The following is a 26,866-nucleotide window of genomic DNA, read 5'->3' on the forward strand; positions in this document are numbered from 1 at the left end:
ATAACTGATCTTAAAAATTCCATGCAAAACCCGAGAACAGGTTAGTGCTTGATTAGAGAGTAAAGACACCAGTCCATCCAGTTCAACCTGTGGTGTGTGTGAGTTTATGTCAATATTGAATGCTATATCCTTGTATGTTGCAAGTGATAAGATGCCCATCTAAAAGTTTTTTGAAACTATTGACACTCTCTGCTGATACCACTGCTTGTGGAAGGGAGTTCCACATCTTCACCACTCTGACAGTAAAGAGTAAAGGTTAAGCCTCAACGCTTATCTTCCAGTTTCAATTAATGGCCAAGTGTCTTTTTAAACTCCCTCCCACTGAAAAGTTATTTTTTCCCTATGCTAGATTCACCAGTAAGGTTTTTGTACTGTATATTGCTATCATATCTCCTCTCAAGCGTCTCTTCTTCAGAGAGAATAACTTTAATGCTTGCAATCTTTCCCAATAACTGAGGTCCTCCAGTCCCTTTATTAGCTATGTTGACCTTCTCTGGAATCTCCCCAGTTCCAGCACATCCTTCCTGAGGACTGGTGACCAGAACTGGACGGCATACTCAAGATGCAGCCAAACCAGAGTCTTGTAGAGTGGCAGAATTATTGTTTTATCCCTTGAATAAATCCCCTTTTTAATGCATATTAATATTCTGCTAGCTTTGCTTGCAGCATTGCATGGCATTGTTGAGTCTGTCATCTTCTAGGACCCACAGATCTCTTTTCATCCCAGATTCCCCCCAGTGTTTCTCCTCCTAGCGAGTAACTTGCATTCATATTTTTAGCACCCAAATGCATTACTTTACATTTTTCAACACTAAACCTCATTTGTCAGGTAGTTGCCTAACCCATTATTTTGTTGAGGTTCTCCTGTAAAGTTTCCACATCTTGTTGTGAAGTTATTGCTCTGCTTAGCTTTGTATCGTCAGCAAACACTGAGATTGCGCTATTTATGCCCACCTATATATCATTTATGAATAAATTAAACAAAATTGGTCCCAGGGCAGATTCTTGGGGGACCCCACTTACCACTCCAGCCCATTCTAAATGCTCCCCATTTATCACCACCCTTTGGACATGCCCCTGTAACCAGTTTCCTATCCAGATACATACCCTATGGTTTATGCTGACAGACCTTAGCCTTTAAAGTAAACATTTATGAGGCCTATATCAAATGCCTTTGCAAAATCCAGATATACCATATCCACGGGCCTACCTTTATCTAGACGGCAGCTCACTTCCTCATAGAAGGTTAATAGAATGGTCTGGCAAGTACGATCCTTCATGAATCCATGCTGATTTCTACTAATGATACCGCTTTCATCTGCAAATTCTTGGATATAGTCCCTCATCATCCCCCTACAAAAATTTACAAACTGTTGATTTTAGACTGACTGGCCTCTAGTTTTCAGGAATAGGTCTCTGCCCTTTTTTAAATAGTAGTTCTCCAATCAGCTAGTACCATTCCAGTCAGTAAACTGTCTATAATAATTAGAAACAACAGTCTAGCTACCCCCTGACTGAGTTGCTTAAGGGCTCTTGGGTGTAAGCCATCTGGTCCTGGTGATTTGCTGATGTTAAATTTTTCAAGTCTATTTCTGACCCTGACTTCTGATAGCCACAAGGGTACATTCTGTGATGCATTATTAACATTACAGTCTTGGTTATTATATTCCTCCTTTTCCTTTGTGAAAACTGAGGAGAAGGTGGCATTTAAAACCGTTGCCTTCTCATTGTTTTTTGTAACCAAATTCTCTTCATCATCTCTTATGGGGGCAATATGCTCTGGCCTCACTTTCTTACTAGTAATATATTTAAAACATTTATTGGGATTTGTTTTACTCTCCTCTGCTCTGTGCCTTTTTTGTTCTATTCTAGCTGCCCTGATTGCGCTCTTACACTTCTTATTGCATTCTTTGTAGTGCTGGAATGCCAACAATGATCCGTCAAGCCTTATGTTTTTTGATGGAGTTTTTTTTCTCTTTTATATGCATTTTTATGTTATAGTTTAGCCACCTAGGTTTAATCTTAGCTTTTTAATATTTATTACCCATTAGAATGCACCATATAATACCTTTGTTTAATATGCCAATAAAGCACTCCTATTTTTCGTCAGGATTTCCTAGGATTCCCTAGGATTTTATTCTGTTTAATACCATGTAGCATAGAGCGCAGTTTAGGGAAGTTGGCTCTTTTGAAATTCAGTATACTTGTATTACCCTTGCGTTGCCACATAAGTATTTCCACATCCGCAATCAGGTCTGTGTTGTTTTTAATCACTAAGTCTAGTAATGCTTTATCTCTTGTTGGTGCATTCACAAACTGACCCATGAAATTGTCCTGCAAGATATTTAGGAAATGGCGAGCCTTAGATGAATGCACAGTTCCTTCCGCCCAGTCAATATCTGGATAATTGAAATCCCCCATTATAATAACATTGCCCTGATTTGTCGTCATTCCTAACTGTGATAAGAGATCAGACTCCTCCTCATCCCTCAGGGTAGGGGGCCTGTAGCAAATGACCACTATTACTTTCCCATTAGTTTCTTCCCTTTGGAGCTCCAACCACAAGGGTTTCACCTCCTCCCTTGCTCCATTGGTAATGTTGTCCTTCATATTCACTTGCAAATCATTCTTGATGTACAGACATATCCCTCCCCCTTTCCTACCCTCCCTGCCCCTACGATATAGGGAATACCACTGAACAGTTGCCAGCCAGTCATGTGAGCTGTCAAAACAAGTTTCTGAAATTCCCCAAAAATCGAAATCTTCCCCGCAAATTAGCAGCTCCAGTTCTCCCATTTTATTAGCTAGACTTTTAGCATTTGTGTACATGCCTCTTAATTTTGTCTGGCCACATATTTCCTTGTTAGTTGTTATGATGCTGCAATTGGGATTTGCCAACCTATTTACCTTGTGTTTGGTATTCTAGTCACCCTCCCACTAATAAAATGACCTGCTGAACCTTGCTCATTGCTGGCTAACACTACATTTGGTTCCTACCCCCAAACACCTAGTTTAAAAGTCATTAACATTCTGGCCATCTTCAGGTCCAGGATAGGACGAATACCCCTGTTGAGTGTTGGTCCAGTGAACAGGTTTTAATAGAATCTATCCTTCAGAGGGACTGGAACAACCGCTACCTGGGACAAGAGATGGTAAATCTGACTGTCCTTGTGGAGATTTTGCTTGATTTGAGAGAGGAAAACAATGAAGCGGTAGAGTTTTAAACTCTATTTTGTATCTCTTTAAAATGACTAACTAAACCCATAGGTCTGGGACATCTGTGACCCAGAGGAATGCAAGCTGTAACAGACATCTCTTAGGTGTGAGGGTGCCCCTTCATTGTGAAGAAGGCTTTGGGAAAGACTTGGTGGATTTTGTGTTCCAAGTCTTGAGCCAAAAGGAAGGGCTGAATTTTGGCTTTGAAGATGAAGCCTGATATGTTAGAGAAACAGACACATTTAATTATAAATGTATATCCATCTAGTAAATATTATGGAGTTTTGTTGGAGAGTACAACTTACAAAGGATCCAGCCTTTTGGCCAATAAAAGACTTTCTAAACTTCAAGAAATGCTTTTCAGCAGTTAAATGTCACCTGACGTCAGCAGGGAAAACTAAGCTGCTTTCATTTTGTATTTACATGCCCACTTTAGCACATAAAACTATTTTGAATCAACTCCAAATTATGCAAGGCATATGCGCTCTTACAGCATGCTAAATCACAAGGTCATACTTTTGTGTTCTGTATTGCCCAAAAAAAACCCTTATAAAAGGGAAGTCAGTAAATAATGTTTAGTTAGACAAAGTTAGCATGTGTAAACATGCTGAAATAAGATAATGCAATGCAAACCTATTTCACTCTTTGGTGAATTGAGACTAAAATGTGCTGTGTGACATACAGGAATTAGTGGTGGTGACAAAACAATGTTGGGAAACATACAAATGAGAAAAATCACCATATAAATTATTTTATTTATATACTGTATTAACACAAGTATACTGTATTCCTATTCCGTTTCCACAAAGGAACCAGTTTCTGACGAATGTGTCAAATTGTGTTAGCACAGTTTAAAATCAGCTTATCTGAAATACACAGAAGAAATGTTGTTCCTCCTTGGTGTAAAATGGTAAAAGAAAGTTCATTGAAAGACATAATAAAAGAAAAGATTGAATACTTTAATTGAATTAAGGCATGTTTAGACAATACTTTACTTTTTTTATTCAAAAGGCCTCAAGAAGTGCTTGTCAGCAATACAAAACATGTCTGTTGTCACATTGTACAATAATGCTTAAACTTAAATAATGTAGATCAAAGTTACACTATACTGACAGGTTTTAGATTTATTCTTATCTTGCAAAAGTGGATGGGGTTTAAACCTATATGAAAGAGTAACAAAACATTCATAAACTGGAACGGTAAATTCACAGTCATACACCTTTAACCAACACACAAAGTCAAAGGCTGTTTTTATAGAAAGCAATTATTTTGTCCCCAGACCCTTGACATAAACAAACCTTTGACCCCTGTCCCTGCCTGCGCAGTAGAAACTCATGGGGGTATTATGTGGCTGTTTCACAAAAAAGAAGCTGCTTAGGAGATTGTCCAATAAAAGTTTAGGGGCTTCACTGGGAAGGCATCAGCTGTATTGAACATTCCTGGGGGCCACAGTCATCCAATACGCGTAAATATACAGCTGGGGTAGTGGGAAGGAGGGGTCAGTTAGGTCAGGTGGTGGAGAGCAAAAATATACTTGAACCTTTTTAGAAATAAGTGTTATCCTTTAAAGCGATCCTACTTTTTTTTTTTTACTAATACCAAATCTCCTACATCTTGTTCCTCACTGACACTAACACTCGTTTAAAATTTTAAATAGATTTGGGTTCCCTGTATTACCACCTTACTTGCCTTCTGGTTGCAGTTGTGGAACAGGAAAGAATATGTATGATGCAAAGATACTGATTGTCTGCGAAGGTAGAGACAGCCAGTAAGTACCTCTGCTTCATACCGATCTCATGCTGCATCATGGCTTTAATCAGGAAGACATGAGGAAGCATTTCTTGTCTTGTAATGGTGCAAAACCAAACATGCTAATAATATTTACTGGGTAAGCAAAGAGGAAGGAAAATAAAATTAACAGAGTTTAGGCCCGCTTTGAAAAGTTAGTCTAAAACTGATATTTCATTACTGCGTGGATGGGTTTTGGGGACTCCAGTAGTGAGACCAACCCGCTGCATTAATCAGCTCTGGGTGATGGTAGTGGGCGATTCAACCTGCCAGGTACCAATATGGAAATATTTGTAGGCAGATTAACTTCTTTAAAATCCAAAATATTCAGACATAGCATGTTGCCAACAAATTTGCAAAATCACTCTTCCATAGATTCCACTTAGATAAAAAAAGGCATGGTCTTTTTAAACATATTAAGAAGATAAAACTTGCAAAAAAAGTAGACACAATGTACCAATCTTGGCACATCGCATTGTTGCCTTTTTTTTTTTTACAGCATTTTATTGTCATGAGTAAAATTTTAACACAGATGTAGTCAATGCAGTGGCATGTGTCTTGGCCTATGACATACATGCTGAGCTGTAAAAAATTCTGCATACAGTACTTTTTTTTTTCCTTTTTTTTTCTGTTGTGAACTGACAGCATAGGAAATCAGGCATTTTGTCTTGTCTATTTGTGTATGCATGGGGCTGCACAACACCATACATACTAGTAGCCTTGGGTTCAGAGCCATTTTTCCTGAATCAGGTTGTAGACATCTTTTACATTTCGTTCTACAGTATTTAAACTAAGAGTGTATAAACCTATTACAACATCCTAGTTTTCTAACAAACAGTTCAGTGCAACTATTTGTACTTAATCGTTTCCCACTAGGCAATGCATGCCAAAAGGGAATAAAGAATAAATTAAAACTTGAATGACATATTTGCTGTAATGCTGTGCTAAAGATAGACAGTTACTAATATATGAGTTGAAACCATAACTATCAGGTAAACTAGAGGGTAACATAAACAACAAGGGTAAGCAACTGTTGATGTGCCAAATGAATTATAAAAAAAATATATTTTGATGATAGAGTTAAAATTTTTTACGAATTATTACAAATTTGCCACTCTATGCAAATTCCAGCTAATGTGTCTTTCTTGTCAGGATCAAAGGGAGTTGAGAGCCACATGGCAGGGTGATATTGGTCAAAAACTTTTTTTTACATATCTTTTGAAATTAAAAAAGGTAAAGACTAGAGACAACAGAACATACAGCTTCCTTTGCTTAATAAAAAAAAATGCACAGCTATCAAATAATATAATTACATAGTTACAATAATTACAGTAAATGATAAAATAATGGCTGTCCCTTTAGTTAAAATGATAAACCTGTTTTTCCTAGTGATAAATACAGCATGTTTTTTAACACCAAACTTACAAAAGAGACAACAATAAGTCACTGTAGTGTACAACAGTCAAGAACAACAAAACAAACACAACTGACATAAGTGCAGTGAAGGCCTTGATGATCTGAACAGACTGATTGCATATACTTTCTGTGTGTCTTTGGGGTACAGATCATAATTACAAGCATTTATGAATTAAAATTCAACTGATATGTTAGCATTAATCACAGACCATGAATACTAATTGCATTAATAGCATTTAACTGATTGTTTCTTGAAATACAGCGTGAAAGTCAAAAAGACTGAGATGGAAACGTTTGCTAGCTGAAAATTCAGATCCCTTTCACAAAGCAATTGGGATAACCTGCAGTAATGCGTGCCTAATATAGGTCACTATTAAAGGTATTGACAACATGAAACCAATTAAAATCAGAACAAAAAACCTTGGTGTAAACATTAACAGTCAGTTTCAGGAAAGCTTAAGGCACATTTCGGTTTGGTAGGCAACAGAAATGTTTCTTCTGCAGCTGCAAGAAAAGGCTGGTAAGAGTAGAAATTACCCTGAGAAAATCTGTAAGAATTCAATATCCTGCAAATAGGCTGTTCACTTAAAAAAGTGAATTTTTCATTTGCATGAGGATTTTACTTTAGCTAAGTGAATGAGGTAAAGCTCCATCATCCAATTAATTAAATGCAAGCAAAAGTACAGCTTTTTCTATTTTCCTTGAACGTGACTAGGTATTCTTTGTGAACTTTCACCACATTCAGTAAGCAAAGTGAACATGCTCTACTCCTTTAGTAAATCAACCCCAATGAAGTGCTTTTTAAGGGAGAAAATCAGCAATGTGTCTTCTATTAGTATACCTGGCCAATTAGACCTGGCCAATTATGAAATCCTTGCGCATGAAATTAAAATGAAGGTTCCAGTTTCCATTTGGCTTTTCAAAACTTATAATAATACAAGGCCATGTAAACATACATTTGATTATTATGATCAAAGGCACGAATTCCATGAAATTCCAAATTAAATTATAAATTGATTAAAAAAAAAAAGTGGAACTGCAGGCAATCACGAAATACACATATGAAATACACGTATTTTTTTCCTGCAAAATGGTTTGTAATTCTGTCTTGGGATTCACCCTTGCCCCAATACAGTTAGACCCCTTTCACACTAGAGCGTTTTGCAGGTGCTATAGCGTTAAAAATAGCGCCTGCAAAATGCCCTAAAACAGCTGCTCCATGCACTCCAGTGTAAAAACCTGAGGGCTTTCACACTGGAGCGGTGCGCTGGCAGGGTGTCAGAAAAAGTCCTGCCAGCAGCTTCTTTGGAGCGGTGAACTCACCGCTCCTCCACCGCTGCTCTCCATTGAAATCAATGGGGCAGCGCTGCGATACCGCTGGCAAAACTGCTCCTGCGCTGTTTTGCGGGCGGATTTAACCTCTTTTCGGCAGCTAGCGGGGGGTTAAAACCAGCCCACTAGCAGCCGAATAGCGCTGCTAAAACGACAGTAAAGCGGTGCTAAAAATAGCACCGCTTTACCACTGATGCCCGGGCATCGGCAGTGTGAAAGGGGTCTTAAATGACAACAATTGCCTTTTCAATATTCCTGTGTCACCTGCATACTCACTGTATTTTGCCCAGCCGACTGGTAGCCAACTGGCTAACATGCACAGCTGCACTAGATTTTGCACTCTCCAGTTTTAGTAAATCAACCCCAGTGATTTGGCAGTGTTGTGTGACTCACAAGAGTGTCTCAACAGAATTTTCTAATCCTTTGCTACATATATGTATTGAATTGTGTTTCTGTTTGCTTGGAGTTCTGCTTTAAGGACTTATCACCTTTCATTTTACAAATTATAAAACAAGTTACGCCAGGGAGTAGTTGAACATATTTACTTCTCACTGGCTGACTGATACTGGCCAACAAACAGTACAAAGATTTGAAAACAAACTCACAATTAGAGGTGGATGGAAACTCTTAAGAGTAGCAGTTTGACCATATGGCACTGTTGTACCAAACTTCAAGTCACGTGGCTAAACCATAATCCAACATGTCCATGCTACAACAAAGTGTCTAGAAAAGTACAGCAGTGATTATTTCAAAACTGCTATTAATAACAATGGGCATGAATGTATTAAGACCACTGGCTTTAGTAATGCATCTAAAAAACCAATGGAAAGCCCCGTCAGCACACACTAGGTGCCAAAAGGCGACCATTAATGCTATGTGAATGCACTTTAAAAAAACAAAAAAAAAAAAACAAATACTGTCAAAGAGCAGTTTCGAAAATGATAAATGGTTCAGATGGGTCCCTGGAAATATTTTTCTTGTTGGCTTGCTGGGTTCGGTTCAAAGACACCTAAAATAAAAAATAAAAAAGTCAGTAATTACAAAAAAAAGCTGATTGATAAATGTAATAATACATCAATCATTAAGCACTTGAGCTACAGAAGGTTTTACCCTCTTCATGACCAGAGCATTTTTTGCTATTCAGCTGATCGCGGCCATTTACCATGTGATCGCTCCGTCAAATGATGGAGCAATCACATGTTAACAAACTGGCGTCATGTCATGATGCCGGTTTCTCTCTCCCCTCTGTGTACCGATCGGTAGAGTGTCAGAGGAGAGGGGGAGAGATCGGATGGCAGCAGCACTGTGGGCTGGATCTGTAGTGCCCACAGCGCTGCTCTGTGACAAATGCAGTCACATCCATCCATCCATGCTCAGCCATCCCTCCATGCTCAGCAATACCCTGCACTACTCTGCAATGCCCTGCACTACTCTGCAATACCCCGCAATAATCTGCAATAATCTGCAATACCCCGCAATACCCTGAAATATTCTGCAATACTCCACGACACCCGGCATACCCTGCAATACTCTGCCATACCCTGTAATACCGTGCCATACTCTGCAATACCGTGCCATACTCTGCAATACCCTGCCATACTCTGCAATACCCTGCCATACTCTGCAATACCCTGCCATACCCTGCAATACCCTGCCATACTCTGCAATACCCTGCCATACCCTGCAATACTCTGCCATACTCTGCAATACCGTACCATACTCTGCAATACCCTGCCATACTCTGAAATACCCTGCCATACTCTGAAATACCCTGCCATACTCTGAAATACCCTGCCACACCCTGCAATACTCTGCCATACCCTGCAATACTCTGCCATACCCTGCAATACCCTGCCATACTCTGCAATACCCTGCCATACTCTGCAATACCCTGCCATACTGTGAAATACCCTGCCATACTGTGAAATACCCTGCCACACCCTGCAATACTCTGCCATACCCTGCAATACCGTGCCATACTCTGCAATACCCTGCCATACTCTGAAATACCCTGCCATACCCTGCAATACCCTGCCATACTCTGCAATACCCTGCCATACCCTGCAATACCCAGCCATACCCTGCAATACCCAGCCATACTCTGCCATACTCTGCAATACCCAGCCATACTCTGCCATACCCTGCCATACCCAGCCATACCCTGCAATACCCTGCCATACCCAGCCATACCCTGCCATACTCTGCCATACTCTGCAATACCCAGCCATACTCTGCCATACCCTGCCATACCCTGCAATACCCTGCCATACTCTGCAATACCCTGCCATACTCTGCAATACCCTGCCATACTCTGCAATACCCTGCCATACTCTGTCATACCCTGCCATACTCTGCAATACCCTGCCATACTCTGCAATACCCTGCCATACTCTGCAATACCCAGCCATACCCTGCCATACTCTGCAATACCCAGCCATACCCTGCCATACTCTGCAATACCATGCCATACTCTGCAATACCATGCCATACTCTGCAATACCATGCCATACTCTGCAATACTCGGTGATACCCAGCCATACTCTGCAATACCCATCCATACTCTGCAATACTCGGTGATACCCAGCCATACTCAGCCATACCCAGCTATGCGCAGCCATGCTCAGCCATACTCGGCCATGCTCGGCCATACTCGGCTGTACTCGGTGCTCGGCTTCTGTATGTGGCCAGGCTGTGGAAGTCTCACACATGTGGTATCTCTGTACTCAGGAGGATTAGGAGAATCTATTTTGGGGTGTCATTTTTGGTATGTACATGCTATGTGTTAGAAATATTGTATAAATGGACAACTTTGTGTTAAAAAAAAATGCGTTTTAACCACTTCCCGCCCGCCGGCTGTCATACGACATCCTTGACTTTGTGCGGGGATATCTGAATGATGGGTGCAGCTACAGACATCATTCAGATATCAGTTTTTTCAGCCAGCGATTCCCTACACCATAAGAACGATCGTAGCGGCTGTTCCACTGCTTGATCATTCTTATGGGAGGCGAGAGGGGGTGTCCGCCCTTCCCGCCGCCCTTCTACCGACTCACCGCTACGATCAAAGCCAGGATCGTTTTTTTTATTTTATTTCAGGCTTCCCAGCCTAGAGGTGAGATGTGGGGTCTTATTGACCCCATATCTCACTGTAAAGAGGACCTGTCATGCCATATTCCTATTACAAGGGATGTTTACATTCCTTGTAATAGGAATAAAAGTGGTCAAAAAAATTATTTTTTGGAAAAAAGCATCAAACTAAAATAAATAAAAGTAAAATGAACAATACATTTTTTTTAAAGCGCCCCACCCCTTTCTCCGTGTGCTCGCATGCAGAAGCGAACGCATACGTAAGTCCCGCCCACATATGAAAACGGTGTTCAAAACACACATGTGAGGCATCGCTGCAATCGGTAGAGCAAGAGCAATAATTCTGGCCCTAGACCTCCTCTGTAACTCAAAATATGTAACCAGTAAAAAATTTTAAAGCATCGCCTACGGGGATTTTTAAGTAGCGAAGTTTGGCGCCATTCCACGAGCGTGTGCAATTTTGAAGGGTGACATGTTAGGTATCTATTTACTCAGCATAACTTCATCTTTCACATTATGGAAAAACATTGGGCTAACTTTACTGTTTTGTTTTTTTTTAAAGCACAAAACTGTTTTCTTTTACCAAAAAAAAAATGCATACGAAAAATTGCTGCGCAAATACCGTGCAAGATAAAAAGTTGGAACGACCGCCATTGTATTCTCTAGGGTCTTTGCTAAAAAACATATATAATGTTTTGGGGTTATATGTAATTTTCTAGCAAATAAATTATGATTTTTACATGTAGCAGAGAAATGTCAGAATTGGCTTGGGTGTTCCAGAACGCCCGAAGATGCTCCCTGCATGTTGGGCCTCTATGTGGCCACGCTGTGTAAAAGTCTCACACATGTGGTATTGCCATACTCGGGAGTAATAGCAGAATGTGTTTTGGGGTGTAATTTGTGGTATGCATATGCTGTGTGTGAGAAATAAACTTCTAATATGACAATTTTGTGAAAAAAAAAAAAGAAAAAAAAAATCTTGGTTTTGCAAAGAATTGTAGGAAAAAATTACAACTTCAAAAAACTCATCATGCATATTTCTAAATATCTTGGAATATCTTCTTTCCAAAAAGAGGTCATTTGAGGGGTATTTGTACTTTTCTGGCATGTTAGGGTCTCAAGAAATTAGATAGGCCGTCAGTACTTCAGGTGTGATAAATTTTTAGATATTGGCACCATAGCTTTTAGACTCTATAACTTTCACAAAGACCAAATAATATACACCGATTTGGGTTATTTTTACCAAAGATATGTAGCGGTATAAATTTTGGCCAAAATATATGAAGAAAAATTACTAATTTGCAAAATTTTATAACAGAAACGAAAAAAAATTTTTACAGAATTTTCGGTCTTTTTTCTTTTATAGCGCAAAAAATAAACAACCCAGTGGTGATTAAATACCACCAAAAGAAAGCTCTATTTGTGTAAAAAAGGACAAAAATTTCAAATAGGTACAGTGTTGCATGACTGAGTAAATGTCATTCAAAATGTGAGAGCACTGAAAGCTGAAAATTGGTCTGGTTATTAAGGGGGTTTATTTGCCCAGTGGTCAAGTGGTTAAAAAAAAACATGGCCCTGTGTATGACTGTAACTTAACCTTACTATGAGCTATACTTCAACTGAAATGTTCTTAAGCAAATTGTGTTTAACCCATGTAAGCAGCACAGGTCATGATTTACTTGACTTTACTTGGTTTAATATCTCTGCCCGTGATCTTTATATGGGGGCTAAACCAATTGCTTTCTGGATTTGATGGAAAGTGACAGTTTGTGAATATCTTCTGGTTTGACAAAGATGGTTCCTACACTAAAAAAAAAACAAAAAAAAAAAAAAAAAACAGCTATTGACATAAAACAAACAGTTTAATCTGTAAAAATCAGGAAATACCCTAGTACATTATCTGAACAATGGGCTGAATTAATTGCCAATAAACCAAAATGATAGACTAGCTGTTATCCCGATGTGTATTGATGCAAAGCGCGGACACATTACATTGATAAGACCAAGTCACTTTATGAACTGAAAACACGAAGATAAATTAAACAGCATGACAAAAGCACGAGGAAACTAGAGTCAGCAAAAAGGTTTCTCATTTTCACACATAAAACCAAAACACAATGGATTTGGATGTTAATATCAGCTTGTAATCCTGATATTTTACAAACTGTGATTGACAAGCATTGAAACTTCAAGGTACATATATTTGAAAGATCAGAGTGTTTAATTTGTAGCAGAGAGCAGTTACAAGGCCCATAGAAATGTGATCTGTGGATAGTATAGCACAATAATAAAATGGAAGGCTAAGGCTCTGACAAAGCCTCATCCAAGCAACTTCTTTAAAGCGTAAGATGATCCCAAGTAATAGAAGAGGCATTTTTTCTTCACACCATGCTTTTCAGCAGCTGAATCCTAGCGATTTCTAGCTGAACTAGACGAGATACAGGTTCCCTGATAAATGTATAATCAGAATATAAAAGGAATGAAATGCTGTCAAGTTTCACTGTTACACAATCGGCAGTTTTTAGGAGCTGTATGGTATCTCTGTGCTTTGACAGATGCGCATAACAAAATGAAATAATGTCAAGACTTGTGTGCTCTTATCTGCCACTGTGTATGCCGGAAAAAAGGGACTTCAAATGCAATTTTTTTCTTCTGCACAGCTGAATGTGAAAAGTTTTGTTTGAGCCTTTCAAAAGGCAAATGCAATCTTCAAACATTGACATCTGTCACAAGCTGGGCCAAAAATAACGTACAGCATCTTGGCATTATGTTTACAAAATACATAGAGAGGAACTGCCATAAACTGATGTTTGACAATAATAAGCTTTTCCTGTATGGTTTAATATGATTTCTCTATGTGCTTTAAAGTATACATTTTAGACTGCTGAATAGAGACAGAAATGGCCGTAGTATGTAGCTACTAAACTATACTGCAGTGACTTGCCTAAAGCTTGTATAATGCATTAAACATGGCCAAAATTGAGATGCACTGGCATATTGCTATGAGACCCTGCTAAGCTGCTCCAGGGCTGAAAAGTCATTATAATATTAACTTGCCTGAACTGAAAAGGATATATACATGCACCTATTAGCCATATGTTTGCCATTATTGTAAAACCAACAATATTACAGTAAGTGAAATCATTTGAAGGACAAGAACCAAATTTTTCATGTAGAAAAGGCAAACTATTATGTTTACCATACTACTCATAGTACACAAACACCTAGAGAGCACATGGCATTGTTAGGACAAGTCAATTTATCTCTCTTGCTTCCAGTTTATATGCATTACTATAGTAAAGATTTTGGGGAATGTACAGTGCCTTGAAAAAGTATTCATGCCCCTTTCATTTTCCACATTTTGTCATGTTATAACCAAAAACGTAAAAGTATTTTATTGGGATTGACATATTTTCATAAAGTATAGTAAAGCTGAGAGCCAGCCGTTTCTGTGTTTATTAAAAGTCAGCAGCTACAAAAAGTGTAGCTGGTGACTTTTAATAAACACACACTCCCCTGTCCCGCGGTCCAGCAATGCGGCCGCCCGAAACCTCAGTTCTCTCCCCCGTGCCGGCAATACTAGTGTGGGTACCTGGCTGTGCCAGCTTGTGGCTTAACAGCTGGGTGCAAGTCGTGCTGCGCGTCCAGAATGGCCATGCAATCTTCTGGGACCTGTAACATGTCCCAGAAGATTGCAGGGAGCCGTGGCTCTTCGAGTGGAGGTGGGAGCTGGGTACCCGTCAAAACTAGGTACCTGCTCCCCCCCCTCCAAAAAAAATCACATGCCAAATGTCAGGGGGTCAGGAGTCCTTAAAGCGGAAGTTCCACTTTTGGGTGGAACTCCACTTTACCAAACATTACCCTAGTGATTGGTACCCACAGTCACACTGATAACACATTTGTGGTACTAAATACATACATATACTATAGGTGGGCTTGATAAGATTATAGTATAAGTAGGTTACTTACTTAGTAGTTAAATCGGTTGCTTCTGGGGCCTCACACATTAATTTTTTGATACAGTACTGTTTTATATTTTGAAGATCTCCAAATTCTATGGAACCCTGTGGTAGGTGTTGTTTTACGGGGCTTATTTTAAGGGATTTATAGTTCAATAACAAAGTGTTTTTTGGGGAATTGGCCCATTGGATCTATTTTTGGCACTTAATACTTAATTTACATACAATGGGGGAAGTTTCCTAAAACTAAAGAGTGCAAAGTCTGGTGCAGCTCTGCATAGAAACCAATCAGCTTTCATGTTTTATTCAAAGCTTAACATGCACAGCTGCATCAGATTTTGCACTCTCTAGTTTTAGTAAATCAACCCCAATATTGTATGTGTATTTGGTCTGTTGAGTATAAAAAACTGTTCTAAAAGGATGCTTGTGTGTAAGTTATCAACACCCTAGAAAAAAGTTATTGTGTACACATTGGGCAAATCAGCAACAATAAAGTTTAAAATACAAGCTTAATTTTAGGGATTAAGTTTTTTTTTTAAATCTTGTACTTTTTCCAACCTGGGTTGGGCAAGCAGCACATACTTGCCACCCCACTTACCTGGTTCTTTTTGCGATCAAATGGTTTGGAACCAAGTACTGCTCTGCCTCCTCACAATGCAGCGCTTGGTGCCTGAACAGCCAATTGCCAGGTCGGAGTGATGTCACATTAGAAAAAGAGGCAATGGCGCCTCTTGTGTAGCCTGCAACTCTGTGTAGCGTTGGAATGTACACATTGCTTTTGTGTGAAGCTGCTGCAGATAAACTTGGAGGCAGGAAGAAGGTTTGAATGGTATGTACGTGCCTGATACCTTCCCTATTATAAAGCAAACCTGTTACTTTGCATGAGGTGGGCAATATACAGCTTAACTTTAAGCCAATGTATGTCGTTAAAACTGCCAATAGTGTTTGGAGTACTGTCAGCTGAAAAAAAGATGGATGTTGAAAATCTTGAGTATATAGAAAAAAAAATATTCACCTGTTTGGCTATTTCTGTAAGAGAAGAGGCTTCTGCTTTCCCAACCTGTTGTACCATTTTGTGGAAAAGGCTTTCTTTATCTTGCAGCAAGTTGTAAGGTTCATCAAATTCTTTAACTCTTCCTGAATCAAGCACCTATAGAAACATAATGCCTACAGTTAAACTCACAGCAAAAGCTAAACATATCAAACCAGGTTACACAAGAACAATACAGAATTGCACATAAGAGGTTGTCTTTGCACACAAAGTATAGAAAGAAAAAGGAAAATGATATACATTGCATATAGAAATTTTAGCTATATATAGTTTCATTCTTTTGAATAGAGTATACTGTTATCACAGCAGTATATAGTTCCACATTTTATTAATAATAAAAAAAAAGAAACCTGGCACATTTACAAAGTCAAAATCATATGGCCAGCCTCTCCTTTAATTTTGGAGTGTTCTCTGCAGTGTTAAAGCTGATCTTCAGGTAAAATAAAACAAACACAATTGAATGCAGCACAGTATTCATTTATACACCATTAAATGCATGTATCATTTGCATGCAGTGCAAGTGCCTGAAATTGACTTGGTATAAGCATCTTGCAATATTCTGTACAGCACAGCTCAGACTGGAAGAGGTAGAAAGAGCCAGTCAGTTGTGCTCAATTGCTTATGTGCTAATATGGAACAATCTGATGAAGTAAGCAGAATGACAGAGAGATGCATTATCAGTCTGCTACTTCTCCTTTTATTTAGTAACAGGCTGATGGAAGAACAAGACCTTTAGGTGTTACTTACTGGAGCAAATAAAAATGTGGGACTGTGGAACTCTGCAGGCTCTACAACGCGACTACATTTTTAAAATTATATGTGAAATGCAGGCCACGCTGTGGAGTAACACTATCGTGTCCAGCAAAGACTGGATAGTGGTATTTTTCTGGTTTTAAATTGGCTAGATTATCTGCCTTACTATACATATTCAGGGGACGAACAAAGGAATGATTCGATAGAATGAATTAGAAAAATTCCTTAAAGAGGTTTACAATATGTAATATAAGTTTTCTTTTACAAATATATTCACATTTTTAGTACAACTTTGCTTATACATTAAGATCAGTCAATAGAAAGCCTCTGGACAACTTGGTATACAATGATTTTTCAGTTTAGTTGAGTTGGATAAAATCAAAATACCCTATCCAGTTGCATGACATATTAAAGCGGAACTTCACCTAAAAATGGAAGTACTGCTTTATCTTTTACTCCCCAGCTCCTCTCCTCACTCTTTTGGAGGTTTTTTTTTTGTTTGTGTTGTTTTTTTAGGGAGCGGGTACCTGCTTCCACTCTTGCTGGAATCGCCTAGGCAATCCCAGCAGAAATTCACCCCCCAAAACCTACTAGGACAGGTCCCAGGAGACTGTGGGTCTATTCAGAGACTCACACATGCGCAGTGGGAAGCTGGCTGTGAAGTCACAAGGAGTCACAACTGACATCCCACAATTTTATTTTATATTTACACTTTTTACAGTTTTTTAACAGCCCTGTTGGGGGGCTTTGGTGAAATATCAGGGGTGTAAACAGACCCTTGATGTCTCTTTTTTGAGGCAGAAATGGACCAAAGAAACGCATTCCCCAGTCTCTTTCTCTGTAGCCTCAGCTGCACTGCAGATAAATGAGCAGGAGACAAAGGAGTGATCAATACCTATCACTCACTGTGTTCATGCAGAAAATAAAGGGTTTGGTAAATTACATATTGGCCCCCTTCCCTGCTCTTCATCACCCTGCAAATATTTTCTGTGTGTTTTGGCTTTCACCTGTGGTGTGGAAAACTGCAGCTGTGTTGCAGTTTTCTGCACCGCAGGTGACACCGGGGGGGGGGGGGGGGGGAGTGTGAACTGGTCACACAGAAAACTATTGTTTTCTGTGTGCTCTTGCAGGGAGGCTGCATTTTTCCTATGCATTGTATTCCCCCTTGGTGTATGTATTCCCCCTTGGTGTTTTTCCTATTTTGTTACATTACAACCTAAAATTAAAATGATTTGGGGGACTTTGTACTATGTGTCGTACACAACATAATTACAGTGGGGACGGAAAGTATTCAGACCCCCTTAAATTTTTCACTCTTTGTTATATTGCAGCCATTTGCTAAAATCATTTAAGTTCATATTTTTTCCTCATTAATGTACACACAGCACCCCATATTGACAGAAAAACACAGAATTGTTGACATTTTAGCAAATTTATTAAAAAAGAAAAACTGAAATATCACATGGTCCTAAGTATTCAGACCCTTTGCTCAGTATTTAGTAGAAGCACCCTTTTGATCTAATACAGCCATGAGTCTTTTTGGGAAAGATGCAACAAGTTTTTCACACCTGGATTTAGGGATCCTCTGCCATTCCTCCTTGCAGATCCTCTCCAGTTCTGTCAGGTTGGATGGTAAATGTTGGTGGACAGCCATTTTTAGGTCTCTCCAGAGATGCTCAATTGGGTTTAAGTCAGGGCTCTGGCTGGGCCATTCAAGAACAGTCACGGAGTTGTTGTGAAGCCACTCATTTGTTATATTAGCTGTGTGCTTAGGGTCATTGTCTTGTTGGAAGGTAAACCTTCGGCCCAGACTGAGGTCCTGAGCACTCTGGAGAAGGTTTTCATCCAGGATATCCCTGTACTTGGCCGATTTCATCTTTCCCTCGATTGCAACCAATCTTCCTGTCCCTGCAGCTGAAAAACACCCCCACAGCATGATGCTGCCACCACCATGCTTCATTGTTGGGACTGTATTGGACAGATGATGAGCAGTGCCTGGTTTTCTCCACACATGCCGCTTAGAATTAAGGCCAAAAAGTTCTATCTTGGTCTCATCAGACCAAAGAATCTTATTTATCACCATCATGGAGTCCCTCAGGTGTTTTTTTAGCAAACTCCATGCAGGCTTTCATGTGTCTTGCACTGAGGAGAGGCTTCCGTCGGGCTGCAGTGATGGTTGCCTTTCTACAACTTTCTCCCATCTCCCGACTGCATCTCTGGAGCTCAGCCACAGTGATATTTGGGTTCTTCTTTACCTCTCTCACCAAGGCTCTTCTTCCCCTATAGCTCAGTTTGGCCGGACGGCCAGCTCTAGGAATGGTTCTGGTCGTCCCAAACGTCTTCCATTTAAAGATTATGGAGGCCACTGTGCTCTTAGGAACCTTAAGTGCAGCAGAAATTTTTTGTAACCTTGGCCAGATCTGTGCCTTGCCACAATTCTGTCTCTGAGCTCTTCAGGCAGTTCCTTTGACCTCATGATTCTCATTTACTCTGACATGCACTGTGAGCTGTAAAGTCTTATATAGACAGGTGTGTGGCTTTCCTAATCAAGTCCAATCAGTATAATCAAACACAGCTGGACTCAAATGAAGGTATAGAACCATCTCAAGGATGATCAGAAGAAATGGACAGCACCTGAGTTAAATATATGAGTGTCACAGCAAAGGGTCTAAATACTTAGGACCATGTGATACTTCAATTTTTCTTTTTAATAAATCTGCAAAAATGTCAACAATTCTGTGTTTTTCTGTCAATATGGGGTGTTGTGTGTACATTAATTAGGAAAAAATGAACTTAAATGATTTTAGCAAATAGCTGCAATATAACAAAGAGTGAAAAATTTACGGGGGTCTGAATACTTTCCGTCCCCACTGTACATAGTCTGGTTGAAAGAAGACATGAGTCCATCTAGTTCAACCAATAAAAGGGGAATTAAAATCCTACAATCCCATACAGACAATCCTATACCCACAGCTGATCCAGAGGAAGGCAAACCCCTAGCAAAGCATGATCCAATTTGCTCCAGCAGGGGAAAATATTCCTTTCTGATCCCCCGAGAGGCAATCAGATATTCCCTGTATTAACTTTACCTATAATTGTTAGTATTCAGTTACAGTATATTATGTACATTTAGGAAAGAATCCAGGCCTTATTTTTAGCAATCCACTGAGCTGGCTAGAACCAGCTCTTGAGGCAGACTATTACACATTTTCGCAGCTCTTACTGTGAAGAAAACTTTCCGTATTTGAAGAGTAAATCTCTTTTCTTCTAGATATAAAGAGTGCCCCCTTGTTCTCAGTGATGACCTTAAAGTGAATAACTCAACACCAAGTTCAATATATGGACCCCTTCCAGTATGTACAGTATTTGTACATGTTGATCATATCCCCCTTAATCTCCTCTTCTCAAGAGGGAATAAATTCAATTCCTCTAATCTTTTCCCTTAGCTGAGCTCCTCCATGCCTCTTATCAGTTTGGTTGCCCTTCTCTGCACTTTCTCCTGTTGCCCGATATCCTTTATGTGAATTGGTGCCCAAAACTGAACTGCATATTCCAGAGGAGGTCTTACTAATGATTAAACATGCCATGACTTTGAAAGTGCAAAATATTTTGTTGTTACATAAACAATTAAGAAAAAAACCCAGAAATCTTGTGTGCATATATATTCAACCCTCTATGAAGCCCCTAATAAGATGTGGTCAAACCTGTGTGCTATGAAAGTGCCACATGATTTGACACATGGGGGGGGGAGATTTACTAAAACCAAAGCACTCTCTGGCGCAGCTGAGGTGTGCATGATAGCCAACTTCAGCTTGTTCAGTTAAGCTTTGACAATAAAACCTGGAAGCTGATTGGTTTCTATGCAGAGCTGCACCAGATTTTGCAGTTTTAGTAAATCTCCCCCTGGTATCAGCATAAATACAATACTCCTGTTCTGAAAGGCCCCTGGGGCTGCAACACCAATAAGCAAACAAAATGAAGACCAAGGAGCTTTCAAAAGTGAGCAGACCAGACACAGTTGTGGAGAAGTATAGTTCAGGGTCAGAAAAATAACGCTCCAAAATTTGAACATCCCATAGAACGCCATTAAATCCATAATAACAAAATGAAAGACTATGACACCATTACAAACCTGACAACAAGGACAGCTACCAAAACTCACAGACAAGGCAAGAAAGGCACTAATTAGAGATGGGGACACCGGAAAACTGGTCTGGATTAAAGGACAGATGGATGGCACTTACAGGGTAAATTTTGATTAATTAATCTGCCAGAGATTTGAGACTAGGACCAAGGTTCACCTTCCAGCCACACAAAGAATTTCCTCTAATGGGACTTTAAGGGGCGTTAACTCCTCAATGATCAAACATAGTTGTAAAAATATTGTATTTTTATTAGAAAAGTTAAAAAACACAGCTGGGAGAAATATGATAAAAAAACCAGAATGGATGCATATAAAGGTATAAATGCAAATTCACATGACATACAAACGACCACTGGGCTCTGTCAAGTATTGTGTACGACAGAGGATTCACAACGCGTTTCAAGTTTACATTGATCCTCTTGTTCATGAGAAAGTGGTTCTAACCAAAGCGTTTTAGGTCTATAATTAACAAAAGAGCAGGAAATAACGAATAAACATTCATCTTACATGAATTATACAATAGAAAAAATCTATTCAAATGGCAATGTACATATACACTAACTATGTGGTTTGCGTGGAATATCGTTAGTATTGCATCCTATTAAAACCACGGAAAATCTTTCTGCCATAAATCATTCACCCACCATTCAACCATCCCTTCTCTAACTTTCCCTTGAATTAGTGTCCATCACTAACATATACATATATATTTTCTATTATATAAATACTTCAATTTTAATTTCAACCTTGTGATGTAATTAATATGACTCCTTTGTCTATAACTGATACTGTTTCAGATATATGTATTTAAGACATTACTGTTTACTGTTTGTTGGCGACTCAGTGTTTTCTTTGTATGCTTCAGGCTGAAGAAACATTTGCTGCCTGCCATGACTCTGACGACCACTGGGGCGATGTGTGGTGGGTCCCTCCATGGTCATCCACTCGGCGCACAGGAGCCAACCGCGTCATGCACGCCGCAGTCAGCTTTCCTGATTGGGTGCCAATGACAGAGTGTACACCAGGTTACCATGGCACCTAGATGCGCCGTGAGCTGCCTAGATGCGCCGTGTCACAGCTACGTCACATCTGGCACTCTGTCCAGTGGGCGGATGGTGCTGTGATGCCGCTCTTGTGGCGTCCATGGATGCTGGATGCCAGCACCATCTGAGTGTCCTTGTGGGGGCACGCGCCGGGGACCTGGGGGACACTCCTTCTCTACTCTAGCCCCTCCCAATGCCACACTCAGATCGAATCCACCTAATTGCAGATGCACCTATATTTTTGAGCCCAACCATACGCTGCTACCAGCATTGCCCGCACTGTACAGATCCTTAACTGCACCGCAGGTAAATCTTAGGCTCAATCCTTGATCAGAAGGAAAAACATTGCAAAGTTTATTGAACTAGATACTATCCACACTCTATGGATCGTCATCAGTTTGCTAGACACAATGCCTTTTGTTTTCTCAAATCCACACCTATGCAGTTGCTCTGTTCCTCTTCCCATGCATTAGGTTAACAGCCCGGTTTGGTTGCTCTCTTTGTATTTTCCACACCACAGTGTGGGACTTGTTTGTTTTTCTGCCTCCTTTGGTGCAAATCCAGAAATAAAAGGTTTGTATAGTGGCTGAGTGACCACTTACCATTTACTCCAGTGGATTTATCCATGCTTTACTCTACTTACCTTTAGTAATTAGTAACACACTTTCCTTTAGAGACCCTAGTTATTTTAAACCCTGTTGTGATGCGTCTTTGCATGGGGTGGACACAGGGCGCCCTCTGTGAAATATTTATATAATAGAAAAAATATATGTATATTTTAGTGATGGACACTAACTCAAGGGAAAGTTAGAGAAGGGATGGTTGAATGGTGGGTGAATGATTTATGGCAGAAAGATTTTCCGTGGTTTTAATAGGATGCAATACTAATGATATTCCACGCAAACCACATAGTTAGTGTATATGTACATTGCCGTTTGAATATATTTTTTCTATTGTATAATTCATGTAAGATGAATGTTTATTCATTATTTTCTGCTCTTTTGTTAATTATAGACATAAAACGCTTTGTTTAGAACCACTTTGCCCTGAAGAAGTGGATCAATGTTGTTAACTTGAAACGCGTTGGGCATCCTCTGTCGTACACAATACTCGACAGAGCCCAGTGGTCGTTTGTATGTAATGCGAACTTGCATTCGTACCTGTATATGCATCCATTGTGATTTTTCAAGCATATTTCTCCCATCTGTGTTTAACTTTTCTAATAAAAATACAATATTTTTACAACTATGTTTGATCATTGAAGGGTTACCGCCCCTTAAAGTCCCATAAGAGGAAATTCTTGGTATAGCTTGTTTGATTAGGGATGTGGGCAGCAACTCCTACCCTATAAATATTTAGCACAACTGTCAGAAACCCCTTAACGCTGCTGTTAGGGGCATCTGGATTTTTTTTTCTGCCTCTAAACTCCTAAGCATGTTAGCATATGTGTCCATGCACACATAGGCATTTAGAGGAGTTTAACACTTGACACATTTAGTGCTTAATGGGGTTGTAAACCCTTGCGTTTTTTCACCTTATAGCATCCTATGCATTAAGGTGAAAAAACTTCTGACACTGACCGGTCCCCCAGCACCCCCGTTTTACTCACCTGAGCCCATGCATTCCCTCGGGGGAGATGCGCTCACCTTCTCTGCCCGGGGTTCCCGGCTCTTGATTAGATAGATTGATAGCAGCGCAGCCATTGGCTCCCACTGCTGTCGTTCGAATCCAATGACGTGGGCGTCGGGGGGCAGGTCCAAGTCCTGCATTCTGCGTCTATGGACGTAAATGCTGGACTCGGGAGCGCACCCCCAATGTAACCCCCCCTGGAGAGTGCTTCTCCTAGGTGGTTATACGATGCGGGGAGGAGCTGATAGCGCTGCCGGGAGACCCCATTAGAGAATAATCGGGATCACTCTGTGCAAATCTAACTGCACAGTGGAGGTAAGTATGACATGTTTGTTATTTAAAAAAAAAACAAAAAACAAGGGTTTACAATCACTTTAAGAATGTATTCATTTCAATGGCAATAACAAATGATTATCCTGGCCAATAAAATGAATTAATGCCCAAGTGCTTGACATGCCTAAATGCTTTACACATGTTTACAAGTGTCCAGCGTTTTTTCTGCAAAAACGCTGCTGTCAGGAGGAAAGGTGTATAGGAGAGATGTGTACTAGGAAGTGCAGAGCTTGAATAAAATATGTTAAGTTTCAAAACGTACACACTAAATAAACCAATGTGTATAAATGTATAAAAATAGTTCATAAATATGAAAATCTCTAGTGATCTCTAGTTCATATGGTGATAACACGCCTCAGTGACGTATCAGTCTTTTCCGGACTACTAAGGAATATATATATACATATATATATATATATATATATATATATATATATATATATATATATATATATATATATAAAAAAGACACCACTCAGTACCCTTTGACCCCTGATGATGTGCTAGAGTGAGAAAAGCAGTGGGCGGAGTAAGAGTGCCGATGTCATTGCTGCCGCATGGTTTGTATGTGGTGGCCTTAGTTGTAAGTCCAGGACACTGTTTGTTTTTATTTTATTCTGCCTGTTTTTAATACTTTTAAAAAATACTATGGCATAAGTCTTCAATTTGGCTTTGCTTTTGGTGAGCACTTGTTTCACACAGTCCGGTCATTTGCCTGGGCGTTGGTACATGACACCATTTCTGGTTGGTGCTACATCAAGATAATTTCCTTATAAGGGACCACTCTTGAAGGATGGATTGCGGTTACCTGGTGATTGCCATTGGGCCTGCTTGCTATTCACATGATGTGCAACCATAAGGTCTGGTGAGTGCGCTGGTTTGGTGGTGGTGCACACTGTGGATCTTTGCATATACTGTATTTACACACCTCTTTTTTACACTATATTATTTTTTTATATGATTAAAATTTATTTCATATCTTTTTCATAAATACTACACCATATATATAATTTTGACTTTTGGAGCACTTGTCCCTACTCCAATCCCACCATCCATCTGCTGCTTCTGCTGATGGAATAGTCTGGTTGCTGCCATCTCCAAAGGGTTATCTCTTTAAAAAGTTAGTTCGGAAGGATTCACTAGCCTTGGAGGATGTGTTATTGAGCCCAGTTTGCTGCCTATAATTTGTGCAGCGTTTTTGTTTCTGGCGAGTGCATTTGGATTGGTGGTGGGACACAATTTTTGTTGGAGAGTCCGGAAAAGACCGATACATCACTGAGGAGTGTTGCCATCATATGAACTGTTATTACTAGAGATTTTCATATTTATGGACTATTTTTATACATTTATACACATTGGTTTATTTAGTATGTACGTTTTGACACTTACCATAGTTTTTTCAATTGCTGCACTTCCTAGTACAGTTTTTTTGCAAAGGTTTTGGCATATTAACCTTTTACTGTTAGCATTGCCACAAAGCGCCAGCGTTTTCGCTTTATTTATTGTCTAGGTGAGATGGTCAAACTTCTGGTGTGCAGGAGGCCCTACAGTGAATGTCTTGGAATGGCCTAGTCAAAGTCCAGACCTCTCTTTGCTGAACTTCTACATAACCTAGAACAGCAGAACTAGAAAGCTTGCATACACATACTGTACCTCCATGAAAGAAATGTGACATAACATATCTTTATGATTTGTGGTCATTTGGAAGCCAACACTAAAATAATTAAGGAAAGAAAATAAAATACTATCTGCCCATCAACATGTACTGTATGTATTGGTGTATAACACTCATTTTTTCACCATGAAAATCGGGTGCAAAGAGCGTGTGCGTGTTATACACCGATAATTTAATTTTAGCTGCCTCGGAGGGGACAGGGAGGGGGGCGGGACGAGCGCTGTCAGATTACATAAAGTGAGAATCTTCTGTTTACTTGGCTGCCTCTGTAATAAGAAGTCCTGCCTCCTGGGCCGCCATTGGACCACTGTTCTGTCTATCATAGGAGATTCTCACTGCTTGTCCCGCCCCCCTCCCTGTCCCCTCTAGGTTGCAGATGGGCATCGATCAGGCTGCACTGATGGCAATGGTGAGGCTGCTGCATTGAAGGTAATGGTGAGGCTGCTGCATTGATGGAAATGGTGAGGCTGCTGTATTGATGGAAATGGTGAGGCTGCTGCATTGATGGCAATGGTGAGGCTGCTGCATTGATGGCAATGGTGAGGCTGCTGCATTGATGGCACTTGAGAGGCTGCAGATGGACACTGACCCTTATTTTGCTTCAAAGTTCCTTATTTAAAATTTAAGTTTTTTTCCTGAAACTTCCCTCTTAAAATGAATGTGAGTGTTATACGCCTTTGCATGTTATACGCCGATAAATACGGTAATTGTATATATTGTATATAACAAGTCTTTGGTTCTCTAAATGACAAAAAGATATACAGTTAAAGCCTGTGGAACAAAAAGCTTCAAAAGTCTTTTTGCAGCCAGGTAACTAAAACGTCAGTTGATTTTTAAAAAAAGTAAGCAACTGCATTATTTCCAGTTGTTTACAGCTGCTGAAGGGCAAGGAGGGAGCAAGATTCCATAACTGTGATTCATGTCTCTCACAATTTCATTTGCATTTTTACACTTGAAGAAAAAAAAATGTTTTGTATGCCAGTAAGCTTAACAGCCTATCCTGACCTAGGTTAAAGTTGAAACTCACAGCAATCTGTAATTTTGGATTGTAAATCATAGTCAAAGCAATTTTCTTTAAAGCATTTAAAAGTAATTTGATCTTTTCTATCTGCCCACACAATAATTAAGACATCCTATAATTTGACATTCCAATTTAGCAGAGCTATAATGCGTAATTTTGTGTTGTTGTTTCTTTCTTTTTAGAAGATGACAGCAGTGTGCCAGTACACACAGAGCAAATGACAGTGGTCTTTCTATTTAAACTACATCATAATGAAAAACTTGTTCTCTCCACATTTTAACTTGTATAGTGAGAGAAAAAACTGTCATGTGATGGCTTTGTGAAACCCTCATGTCAACAACACTTTAATCACAAGGAATTATAAAAAGTGACTCAGGCTCAAAAATAAAAATGAATAATACCTGTAAAGAAGAAAGAAT

The 26,866-nt window shown here is 39.6% G+C and overlaps 1 protein-coding gene across 1 annotated transcript in view; it reads right to left on the reverse strand.

Moving 5' to 3' along the window:
- Positions 1–4,154: 4,154 nt before the first annotated feature.
- ABCC4 (ATP binding cassette subfamily C member 4 (PEL blood group)) overlaps positions 4,155–26,866 on the reverse strand; it is a 627,509-nt gene continuing 604,797 nt past the window's right edge. Inside the window, exons 30-31 of the mRNA XM_073614376.1 lie at positions 15,814–15,948; positions 4,155–8,761 (exon numbers count right to left, since the gene is read on the reverse strand). Of these exons, the coding sequence (XP_073470477.1) occupies positions 8,672–8,761; positions 15,814–15,948 (225 nt within the window). The 3' untranslated portion in view covers positions 4,155–8,671. The remainder of the gene's footprint in view (positions 8,762–15,813; positions 15,949–26,866) is intronic.

Source organism: Aquarana catesbeiana, linkage group LG02, assembly GCF_042186555.1.
Source record: "Aquarana catesbeiana isolate 2022-GZ linkage group LG02, ASM4218655v1, whole genome shotgun sequence".
Taxonomy (NCBI): Eukaryota; Metazoa; Chordata; class Amphibia; order Anura; family Ranidae; genus Aquarana; species Aquarana catesbeiana.